At 42.1% G+C, this 12,773-nt stretch overlaps 1 protein-coding gene across 11 annotated transcripts in view; it reads left to right on the forward strand.

Annotated features, from left to right (window-relative positions):
- The window catches only part of faf1 (Fas (TNFRSF6) associated factor 1), a 58,401-nt gene that overhangs the window by 18,646 nt on the left and 26,982 nt on the right, over positions 1-12,773 (forward strand). For all 11 annotated transcript variants that reach the window (XM_035646482.2, XM_035646486.2, XM_035646478.2 and 8 more), the window contains 3 exons: positions 4,519-4,605; positions 12,101-12,196; positions 12,356-12,479. In XM_035646482.2, the coding sequence (XP_035502375.1) occupies positions 4,519-4,605; positions 12,101-12,196; positions 12,356-12,479 (307 nt within the window). The remainder of the gene's footprint in view (positions 1-4,518; positions 4,606-12,100; positions 12,197-12,355; positions 12,480-12,773) is intronic.

Consider the following 12,773-nt stretch of genomic DNA (forward strand, 5'->3'; position numbering starts at 1 on the left):
TTTGATCTAGGCATGCGGGAGCAATGGAAAAAAGAGACAGACTCCATTAATTTTCCTCATCTGAAACTAAACGGTAGATTTGGCAGCCAATGAAATATTTATAGTTGCTCATACTTGACCCAGTGAGGAGCCAATACACCTCTCTGTCCATCGGTTATTGCTATCACAGCTGCAAATGGATTAAAGGCTGAATACCATGAAAATATGTGCACGGTTGCCTGCCTGTATGTTTGTGCTCATGCAAGTTCAAATCAGCACCACCCTACACACACACGCACGCACACAGAGTTATAACTGCCCTTTATTGCCCCCATCCCCCACACCCCGTGCGGAAGTAGACCTGAGCAGGCATCATTTATTATTCAGTGGGTCGCCTGCTGTCACAGGTGAGAGAAAATAAGCTTCCTAAAGACTGATCAGAGCCACTCTTGATTTTACCTCACATGTAAATGAAATAGTCTTTTTTTTTCACCGAATACTGTACATGGCATTGGAAATATCCCTCTTTTAATTCCTCCATTCTTGTTGTGTTTGTTCATAATTAAGATTAAGGTAAATTTTTGTTTTGTTTGGTTAGTCATTATGGTCGAGTCAATTGGCTCTCGAGCAGCATTGTGGCTCTGTGGGTTCTCAGTGTGGGTGAAAGTGAAGATTACACTAATAATAATAATCGGGCTACTAGCCGGCCTTGTAATTTTGCTAATTGAACAGATTAGAACATCTAACATCTTAACCAGTTTTCCTCCCTCTACCTCTCCTCTGTCACTCTTTGCTTTTCTCCTCCCTCCATCATCTCTCCCTTTCTTTCTCTCTCACTCACTTCTCAGGCAGATGGTTTTGATGAGCACCCACTGTGAACCTTAAGTGTTTCTGCTGGGATTACAAACACTGGGTAGGGGTCCCTGCAGTGTAGGAGGGGGGAAACCATGGACACAGAAAGGAGGCAAAGGACTGTTGGCTTGGTGGGGGAGCTGTACAAGGACATAGGGGATAGAGAATGGGACAATGTGGGCTTAAACAGGCCTCCATGTTGTGGTCTTTTCCATACGCATGCTTGTCTTTAGGCATCTTAAGGACCCCTGCCGTGAAAATGAGGCCCAGAACTTTAACCTGCATAGATCTGGACTCTGTTTGCCCCATGTTGGCCATGCTCTTTATATATTTACTCTTTAGCTAGGGAACAGGCTTATTATGTGTTAGGAAATAATATATAATTTAACTATGTATATACATGTCAGGACATGTAGGGGCTGATTGAGATGGTTCAGTAGCCACTGTGAGCTTCAGGTGCAACTACACTCATTTCAGTTGGGTGAGCCCAGTGCTTTGGAATAACTTCTTCAAAGTAAAGACAAGGAGTTAGGCTGTGGAAATCTGAGATAAAAACAATAATAAGACACAGGCAGGAGGTGGAGTAGTTTATTGCTCTCATCGTAAGAATGAAACAAAGAAGTAACACCATATTCAGCCTGCCTCACTCCCCTTTCTCCTCATACTGTGTCCACTCACAGACACATATGGACTCCACTACAGAGCTCCTTTTTCTCTCCACTCTCCCTGGTCTTAGATGAAGACTAGCCGATGGTCCCTGCTTGTGCATATCAATAGGGATAGAGACCTGTCTTCTTGTTTGTCTTTGCCAAAGGCTCTGGCTTTGCCTTGTGGCTCTCGGGGAACTGCCCTTGCCCCTCCCTTTCTATCCCTTCATTCTCCATCTCTCTCCCAGTGCCCCCTCTCTACCTTCATTCTTCTCCATTTCTAGAGCACAGGGATGTGTAGACTCTGATTGGCATTACCAGACAAGAGTGTGGGGGTAAGTTGCTGGCTAGCTTCTGAGCTAAGCTGGAGAGCAAATGTTTGCCAGGGAAGTAGTGGGTAGAATAGGGATGGCTTCTGGGTCCTGAGCTGTCCGTGACCAGACCAGTTGTCCTGGGGATTTCCCCCCCCCCCCCCCCCCCCCCCCCAGGGCTGGGCCTGGGCCCCATCCCTGCTCCGCAGCTGGGAGACATATAACCAAATGGAGGCAGAGCTGGGTAAAAGAATACTGGATCGAAAAAGCAATGAAAGAAAGGCATCTGGTGCTCAGAGGAGACGAAGAAAGAGGGAGAGAGAGCGCTTGTGACTGTTTAATGGAAACCTTCCCTTCACTTTGATTTGCTTCCAGCCAGGGATTACAGGCAATTGGCATTTACAGTGATTGGATCATTAATTTTGCCGCGAGGTGTATTGCCAGCAGCTCAGCTTCACAGCCAGTTTGCTATTGTTGTGTATAATACTGGCTCTTACACCTCTGCCTCATTTCAACATGTACAGCCGCAAACAAATCTGCTGTGCTGTATTTGTCATTTAGACATTGATTTAAACACATTTCCTTCACATTTTAGCTTCTTTATGTACAAGTCAGGTTGATGGATACTTTTCATGAGCCACTGGAGTCTTTCACCATTGGTATCATGTTGTGCTTATCGAACTACACAGCGCAATGTCATATAATCACATCACAACACTTTTGTTTTAGGTTAAACAAGTTTTATCTGATAATTGATAGTAGGAATTTGCAATCTTTAATTTGTTATCTGTAGTTGAGGATTAACTATAATTGTTTTTATTTGTTTCTGTTAACTCACCAATGGTGCTTCTGTTTTGGCCGACAGGGGGCAGCATTAGACAGTATTGCTACCTCTGTGATTGCTGCTGTGGGCAACACATGCATTGCTCTGTAGCTGGGGGCTACAGCACAAACTTTGGCTACCTGGAGAAGTTAGAGCAAGGCATTGTTTTCCACTATTATTCAGTTGCTATATATCTAATCTTATTATTTTTTTTCTTTGATATGATTGCCTCAGATTTTTATAGTAGTGTTAGTTTTTATGTCACGAGACAACTGGTGTAAATGTCTGGCTGCAGATTTTGGTGATGTAGTTTCAGGTGGGCAGGGCCGCTGGGTAGCTGTGTTTTCTTTCTGTGGTGAGATCAGGTCGTCCTCTGCCAGGTGTGTTTTGCTGTCTGTCTCCACACTCCTCCGCCTCCTCCTCCACCACCTCTCACCTCAACTCTCCCTGTGGCTGGCGTTAGTTTGTTGTTTCTCTGATGCTGCTTTAACCTCTGACTGCAGCCTCTTCATTACTAGTGTTTATGCCTCTCCTTTCCTCCCTTTTCCACTCTATTCATCGGCCGGCCAGCCGGTCAGTCAAATCCCTGTAGTCCGGCTGGTCAAACATAGATATTACACTCTGTAATAACACTGGCCACCCGCTCTGACCCCGACAGCTATCATTGCCATAGCTTCTCTTCATAAGGATAGGTACTGAGCAGTGTGGTGTGGGATTTACGATAGAAAGACAAAGGATGGACTGTGCCAATCATTTATTATTGTTCTTTTATTTTTTTCATGGCTTGTTTGTACTGCAGATTGCTTTGCTATGCCAGCGCCAGCACACAGCCAGTGATGTGGGTTCTACTTTCTTTGAGAGATTTATAACTGGGATCAAAAATGTACTGTTGCCTTGACAAATGGATTAATTCAGAGTTAGATCTAATAATTTCTTCTTTGCTCTTAGACACCCACACTAGTACATGTACACGTGCTAATAGCCATAATACTAGTGTTGAGTTGCAAGTGTCCTAGCGAATTCTGCCCCTGCAGTCTTCATAGTTCAGTGTTTTGCCGCCGCTTTCCTGCTTTTCCTGGCATTGGCTTTGACTTTGTGTTTGTAGCGTTCTTTAAGTTTCCACTTCCATGATCAGCAGCCCTGAATATGTCCAAGGATCCATCTCTCCTCAGTGCTTTTTACAAAGACAGGATTTGGCCCGTGTGTGGACGGATTTTTGTTCCACAATAGATAGTTTTCTCAGCATCCATGTCCAGCCCTGCGGGCTCGAAGGACAGAATCCTGCCGAACAAATGCATACAATCCATGGCCGCCGGCGCTCAGACGCCGCCAGGGCTTTGATCAGCTTCAGCTGGCGCACATCAGGCTGGCGTTAGGGCTTTAAACCAACAACCCACTGGACGGTGTAACACGGCGCTCAGTGGGACAGGCGCTGCTGGCTGCTAACTGTTTAAAAGCAAGGAATGTTATTAAATGATGCAGATACAGCGTCCGCACATGAATGGGAGAAGAGAAATACTGTTCATTTCAGAGCGTGGGTCTGTTGTTGCTGGGCATTAGCTATGGCATCTGAAGAATGCTGATAACAATGGCTTTCTTTTTTTTTTCTTTTCCTTTTGACTCATCTTCTCCTTAGTTCTTTGCCTCCATCCATGTTTTTCTTCATGCTGCTGAATGGAGAGTACTTTGAATTAAAAAGCATATTTTCCAGATATAATGGGGGTTACCCTAACAGGGTTACTTTTACTTTTACAGAGAGTAAAAATAGATGTTAAATTTCCTAGTGAAGTATCAGAGTTGAGCTGTTACTGAGGTTTTTTTTCTTCACTTTTTCTCATAATGTCCTAATCAGATTTTTTGGTGTATGTAATATGCAATAGTAATTTAAACTTGTCTTTGTTTGCAGGTGAAGAGGAATATTTCAGACTTGACCAACATCCCAGTCCGGCATCAACAGTGGGAGGGATGGCCTGCGTCAGCATCTGATGACTCTGTAAGAGGCGCACACACAAAAACCAAATTAAAAATTATGACTTGTTATCCAGAATTACATATTAAATATTTTTGTGGACTGTAAATGTTGACTGTATGTTTCCCTCACTGGTTCTTCATCCAAGACTGTGGTCTTAAAGTTAATTAGTACAGGTAAAAATCCCCTGTGGTAATTTTCATTATTTTAGTTACAGTAGTTGATATGTGCAATGGAAACTGTTCTGTATTCTGCAGCGGTGTCTCTGTAATCTATGCCAAAACCATCTGTCAGAAGCATGAGAGTAAGATGTTGAAGCTAATTAAGATGTCAAAGACGGTTCCCGTCCTGTGTCCTCTATCTGTGGACATTAAAGCTCACATCATTGAGTCCCTCTGACCTCTCCCGTCCCAGGGTCGCTCGTCCAAGCCATTCACTCTGCCCACAGTCAAGCTGATCAGAAGTGGCCCTCATACAGAACCTTGAGGAACCTCTGACCCCTTTTGTCTCACCCCTTCTTTGACAGCATATGTGTTCCCATGCTAATTGTATGGGATGGTTTATCATGCTACATTGAGGAGCTGTTGTGCACACATTTTCGTGTTGGCCCCTCGCTAACGTTTTCCTTTTAGATCTATGTGATTGCTGTTTGGTTGGAATGTTGACTTTGTTTCTATTTTTCCAAGTGTGATCATGTGTCCTGTTTCAGATATGTTATTATTACCTGACATTAAAATGCGTTTCGGGTGATCGGATTCCAATTGGATAGATCTTGGCCACATGAAATTACAGATGTAAAGGCAATCAAGTATTCAACTGTATCCAGACTGTATAGGCTGGGTTAATTTTAAGACTTGAGTCTTTATACTTGATATAATTTATATGTGATGTGTGAATCAAGTCAATCTTGGCTCTACTAGCAATTAGACTACAGAGTTTATATTTATGTTTTTTTAATGGCAGTGCACATCAGTGGTGATTAATAACATATTTTCCATTTACAGTATTTTTGTCGATACAGTCAATGGATACAGTTTACGTGTCAGCTGTTATTCACCTTTCAAATACTCAAATTAGTTGATCACTTAAGGGACTCGATTTTAAGACTCAAGTTAAGTGTTGCATATTAAGCTTTTAAGATTAAGCAGAGAAAGCAAATATGTTTTTCCATTAATTCACCCTTTCCCTAAACGATATTGTTTGCATTGCGTCTCACAGCAGGCAATTGTGAACCCAGTTACCCCCAACCCGACCATGCTGCTATGATGCAAATTTATCACATTCAGCACAATCTTACCACAAAGCTAACCACAGTTTTTTTTTATAATCGTCTATATTGTGCTCAAGCTGTTTCTGTGTCTAGCTGTAGGAGATTGAACTTTTGATTTTTCTACAAAAATATACAGGAAAGTAATCAACAATCAAATTAAATACCTTTTGTGAAAATCAGAATACACAATACAATTCTCTTATCTGAATACCTTTCGACTTATTTTTTCTATTGTGACACTGATGAATGAAACATCATTACATCGTGAAACCTTAAAATTCTTAACCTTAAAAATGATTGATAAGGGGGCAAAACCTTATCAATCATGATTTTAATGCCATAATTGACCAGAATTGTTGCTGACCATTTTCCTCCCTTTATGACCGTTAGTCCCCATCTTCTAATGGCCACTTCCAGCAGGACAATGCACCATGTCACTAAGCTAAAGTTGTCTAAACCTGGTTTTATTAACATGACAACCAGTTGCCTTCAGAGTCCAGTAGAAACACATTTGGGATGTGGTAGAACATGAATCTACGGCTATGTTATCCATTATGCAGTCATGTCAGCATGGACTAGAATCAATTCCATGAAGAACTCAGGTTATTTTGAGAGCAGAGTTAGGCCCTACCCAGCATTGGGTTCATATAAAGTGGGTGTATATTTTACCAATAAAAAAACATCACTCACACCTTTAAACACCTGTAAAATACACAGATTTTTTGTATTTATTAGTGGTATTAAATCATTCTGTTAAGCTTGTAAATAATTCTGTTAAATTTTTAATCTTTGTGTTGTTGTGATCTGTACTGGTTATCGGTGAATCTCAGCACCGTCTCCACAGGTAGCTGTGGATGTCACGGCCAGGGATCATGAATAGCTTGCAGCTCATTGTGGCATCATAAGGCCTAGTCGGCACCTGGCTAACACACATCTGCAGCGTCTGTGTTTCCCGGATGAGGAGATATTAAAGAAAGCACAGAGACAGAAGTGTAATAATGGCCTCTGCTCTAGCCACTACTCTCTTATTGAAACGTCTGAAGGTATTAGCAGAGAAAGCCCGGGGCTTGACTGGCCTAGCATGTGGGTAGGGAGCCAGTATTAGTGTCTAGCTCATTAGCCCAGTCTCATCTCCTGAGGTTTGGGCCAATAAATATGGCAGCCAGAGACCCCAGATTACACTTAGCTCTGCACACTAGCCCCTTTGCAGTGGAATCGATTACTACTTTGTTTTGCCCTAAAGCGGGTGATATAACTGTTTGCCCACTTGCATTTGTGTTTGTGTTTATATTTGCATTTGTGTGTTTGCAAATGGGCCTGTCTTATCGTACACACTGTGTCTCTAGCTATCAACACCTAAGTAAAATTCATGCAGCTTATATTTTAAATTGTTTTGAATGGAAAAATAAGTGTTTTCAAATATATTTCCACTCCTGCTGCTTAGTTTATAGTTTCATGTTCAGTCCCTATACTAATTTGTCCCTAGGAAACAGAGTTTCACCCTCCCTGGGAGTCCACTCTGCTTGTTTCATTGTTTATTGTGCTCTGTATTATTCAAGGCCTTATGGAGAGTTGAAATTGGATCAGTATTGATAATGCTCAAATACCAGTGAACGACACATCAGTTTATTCAGAGCACCGTGCTATTGTAAGTGGTGTTACTCTAAGGAATGTAAAAGGAAGTGTAATTAAAGCAGCAAGCGACAGGAGTCGTTGCTCATTTCTAGCCGGCAGATTTTGTTGACCTTGGTCAAATATTAATTTGAACATTCAGTGTTTATGTAGTGAAAATAAATCCCAACACCGTAAAAACATCAACTACAACCGCACTTTATCTCTGTTACAACACATTTTTAATGTTCATCAACTTCCGTATTGTGAGCCTCAAATGTGGCTGCTAATATAAATTCCTCTCTCTAGTGAGCATATTTTTTTTTCTTTGCTTGCTCACTATGCTGTGTGATGCTGGTGGAACATTTACCCAACTCTTACCTGTCACCAGTCAGTCATTCGTAAGCACTTAAAATTTTTCATGAGTACATTTGTTGGTACTGTAATTTCAATGTTCCTCACAGATTAATTGGAATTAATTAGTTTGTACTATTTACCAGAGTACCCAAGTAGAGGATCATGAGGAGACTTTTTTTCCATTGTTTTTTGCGCCTCACAACAGTCTTGATAGTTCTCTGTCAGAGAAAAGAGTACTTGACTTTGCTATTGTTAAAACTTGGAATTAATTTATAACAAGTATATAAAAACAAATATTCTGTCATGGCATGTTCAGATACCATGATCTAGTTCTGCCCTCATATTCCTCTTCATTGTTGTGGCTTTGGCAAAGCTATTGTGAGCTTTGATGAGGATGATGACAGGTAATGGCAACAGGATGCCAACTTCCTTTGCTGACTCTTCCTCGTTTGTCTCCTCTGCCTCCTGCTCTATACGGCAGTGCAGTGTGGAGAATTCTCTGGCAGGCCTCATCTCATTGGATCCATTTTGATTGGCGGTCTGTCCTCACACCTGTTGGAGTGATTGACAGCCAGTGGGACACCCTTATTGCATCCCTCCATCTCCTCACCCATCCTTCCTTCTAGCCAGTAATCGCTGACATTTATGCAGTGTTTCATGGTGTTTGCTAATGTATTAATGCGCTGGAGCCTTGGAGAGGTGCCTTGCTGTTAGGCCAGCACCTTCCTCTTCTTCCCATCTGGCATTAATGGAATACCCTCCTACCTGATAGGGGCCTATGGAACTGAGGCTTTATTAAGGGCGGCCCGGTGGTTTCCTTAGCAACAAGGCTCAGCTGTTAGCTTAGGCAGGGCCCCCCTCCTGTAACTGGCTTCCTTCAGGTGACATTCAGAACTGAGTTAGTCTATCTGTATCATTTTATACGTTTTTATTTTTTTGCTTTCTTAGAAGCTCCCATCTAGCAGTATATTTTCTTTATTTGTGGAGTAGGATGTTCTTCCTCAATAGCTTCATCACCCTTCTAGACGCTCTACTCCTTGCACTAGCTCAATACCATGCCAATTGGAAGAGATGGCACCGCAACACCCACAGTTAAACATCCCACTGATCCGACCAGACAAGAAAACCAACAGGTGTTTAGGGTGGGGTGTACTTGGCCTGCCTCCTCTCGCTGTTCTTCCCCTGCTCCATCAAAGAGAAAGTGGGCTAAGGTGGTAGTGTGGTTGTGATTCCTGTCAGTGCAGCTGTCAGCAGTAATTATCTCACACTCACAGCCAGACACCTAATCCAAACACTGCCTACACTAGAAAAGAAAGAAAAAAAGAAACAGAAAGAATGAAGGGAGAGAATGGTAGGAAAAGAAGGGTAGAGAAGGAAAAAAAGGGTTGAAGGGTAGAGGCAAAGGAGGGAGGGTTGAGTGAGAGAAAATTCTTTCCCCGTATCGGCCTCTGAATGCTTAGGGCCTCAATGCAAGTGTTAATTAAAAGAATCCAAAAAAGAAGAGCCAGTTCCTTTGTGTGGAGATGTGGGAGAGGGTCACTCGGGGGGTTAACCCCCCCTACCTCCGTGCCCTGCGGCGCTTTAGCCTTGTTGAGCTGCCAAGCTGCACTTGTGTACCTCAACATCGGGAGAAGCCGTCGGGTCAAAGTGAGGAAGAGGATTGAGAGGCACTCAACTCATTTTCCCCCCCTTTTCACCTCCCCTCCTTGAATCCATGTCAGCCCAAACCCTCAATGCTGTCTTTGACAGGGGAAGTGATCAACTTTATTTATACACTTATTAGACCCTCAAACGAAAGCATCTCATTGTGAATCGTGGGGCTAAAGGGCTTATCGGGATCCTCACTGACAAGACTCACAAGTTTGATTGCCACTCGATTGGGGAATTTTTACTTGGGGCCATTCCTTGTCATGTTTAAAGGCTCCGACTCGATAACTACAACTCTCTCAGTTAGAATCCAACCTTCAGACCTTCTGCAACCATCATGGCTTTTCTTCAAACCACTATTTTCTCCAGCTGACTTACTTTATTTTGAATTGTTTGCAGATGATTTTGTCCCATTACTTTGTAAAATTTTCTGAAGAGAAATTAATTACACGGGACCAGAGCACTAAATTAGTTAGGGTTAAGTTGCACAAGGAGAGAGAAAGCATTTCAGCTAAGTGTTCTTCATAGGTGTTCCTGGGACACTGAGTCTCATGGTCAAGAGCTCCCTTGCTACTAATTGGTAATGCACAAGAAACACTTTCTTCTTTTATCTGTGAGCAAACCTCTGTCACCATCGACTGTTCGTGGCCTCAGGAAAGGTTTTAATTCAGTGAGAGAGTCAAGTTTTTCTTTTTCTGTTTTTTTTTCCCCCAACACATTTAACCTTTACCATGAGTAGGATGTTAGGGGTCCCTTTAGTGGTGATGTCACTCTGGGTTTGTTTAATTTCAACATTGCATGTCAGTCTAGCCACTGTGTTTTTGGGGAGTTTTCTTTGCTTAAGACAACATTGATATTATTCATTCTCCAACTTTCAGGGGAGATACTGCTTTTCTCAAATGTTGTCTTGGTTACTGAGCTGATGGGAATTTAAGACACTGTGGACAATATTATAACCAGTTTCATTATAATCTGCGTCAACTATTTTTCAGGCTGCGATAAATTACACAGTGCGTGTTCCTCTCCTGGGGATCACTGAGAGTTTGTTAGTTATTTTTTAGTTTAGAAAAATGGTGGCAATCTAATGTTTGAGGGATTCCACTATCACAGCATATGGAATTTTATATGATGATATCTATCTATATATGTATCGCAGGGTGCATTTTTGAACCCTGATCTATATGTCTTTTTGGGAAAATGTATTTAGAAACTATTGACACAATAACCACACAGTAAGGTCTGGTTTTGGTTAATCCAGCAAATTAAAGACCTGATACATTAGAATACTCCAGATGCCATGGTATACACGGTTTAACAAAATCTGTGGTTGTAGAAAATTGATAGCATCTCATTGTTTTACCTGACAACACTAGTTGCATCTGTCTTTCCCCACAAATGTTGTTTTTGTACAAATATCTAGGTCTTGTGACTGCTTCTGACTTAATGTGTAACATTTGAAAGATAAGATGCTGTGAAAAGATGGAATGTCATAGACGGGGTACTTTGTCAGATGCTGTGGTTCTTATCAGTGTCAGGTACAAGGCAGTACTCACAAGGAAGTCCATGTAGCTGACAAGGTCTACTGGCTACACTGTTCTCTCCTTGTAGAGAAGCTGAGGCCAGCATGAGGGACGGCTCTATACTGAGAGAGAGAAACTCCCTGCAGACTATGTAGCTCTTTTCAGGCTCAATTGGCGTTGCATGTAATCGTCTCCTGATTCAACCGCGTCCAGCTGCTCTTTGTGTGCCGTGGCACCTGACAATAGTGCAGATCACAGGACCTCTGCAGGGGACGAGCAGTGTCTCTGCCTCTTATCGCACCCTGCCTGCCTGCCTGCCTGCCCTGCCTCCGTCCTGTTGTTTAGAAGTTCAGTCTCCCAGAAAAGTATTTGCATCTGGACTTTCTGCTTTGCTTCCCACAATTAAATAATGAATTCATTTTTTGTTGTACTACTGTGACAAGTATCTGTGTATTCGGGCTATAAGTCAGGGTTATGTGTTTTTATCGGTCCTGCTTTTACAAGTCAGGGTTGACAGAAATTAACAAAGGTGTCATTGTGTTCTTTTAAAGGTGTGGTGTAATACAGTGGCTCCACATTATTACATGAGAGGAGTCGATCTTAAAAAAATTAGGTATCGTATAGTTTCACACTACATCCTGCAGCAGCCTTGCCTCTATTGTTGATGTCCCTTGGGGTCTGAGCTAAGAGTCACGAGCTGTAATGAGTCCCTACTGAACGCTCACATTTTCAGTCCTGGCGACAGATTTAGGGAACTCATTAATCAGGTGACCTCTTGTCACACACCACCATCACACTGTTAGCTAGCTTCTGCAGGTGTACAGATACCTCTCATAAGGTCTCCCCTTATAAGAGGGATGAGCAAGTCTTTGTTCAAAAGCCATATGATATCTCATGATACTGGCTGTACTTCTACAGCCTAGGGCAATCTAGTCCAAAATTAGAGTTCAGTATTTTGGTCTGGACGAGTCATGGTGACATTTACAATGAATCACTCCCTTGGTGAACAGTAGGCCAACATTGGGCCATTCATATATGGTCTAAGATAATACTTACCTGGGTTGCCCTACGTCGTTGACTTAATAGCGCTCTTTCATCATTTTTCCTGTTTTAGATGACGCTAGCTGCCTCTGGAATCAGCTATCCTTGCCATCACCTCAGTGTTTGTCGGAGGTCCTCCACAGCTAATGCCCAGGAGCCCACAGAAGAGGTATATACATGCGCTCTCTCGCTCTTTCTTATTATCTATGCTGTGCATTACTCCCCCCCCTTTGTTTACATGCTGACTCAAACGTGGTAAAAAAGTTCTAACTGTTTACTTCTTCTGTTGAAATAAGTCTGGAAATTACTGATTAAATTATGTTTACAGTGTGCAGATGTCCATATGATCAGCGACAGTGAGGGGGATGATTTTGAAGATGCGTCGGAGTTCGGTGTGGACGATTCAGAGATGTTTGGAATGGGCTCTTCAACCTGTCGGAAATCACCCATGAGTATGTACAGTGGAGCAGGTTTATAATGATAGATTAGACCTCTTAAATGTTCTATATTGTAGAAAATTCAATTTTCATAACTTTTTTAATTATAAGAAAAGTCTAGGTGCTTTATAGATTATATAAAAGTAGGGCTGGGCAATATGGTCAAAAACGTTTTATCAAGATAAAAGAAATTCTCATTCATCCAGGTCATAGTTATCCACTGTTGATTCATATCAGTCGAAATAGATAATTATCAGAAGGGAATGACACATTATTATTTCTTTAAAGACAAACTTTTACTCCTGAGTG

The sequence above is a fragment of the Scophthalmus maximus genome, chromosome 13 (genome assembly GCF_022379125.1).
Source record: "Scophthalmus maximus strain ysfricsl-2021 chromosome 13, ASM2237912v1, whole genome shotgun sequence".
NCBI classification, from domain to species: Eukaryota; Metazoa; Chordata; class Actinopteri; order Pleuronectiformes; family Scophthalmidae; genus Scophthalmus; species Scophthalmus maximus.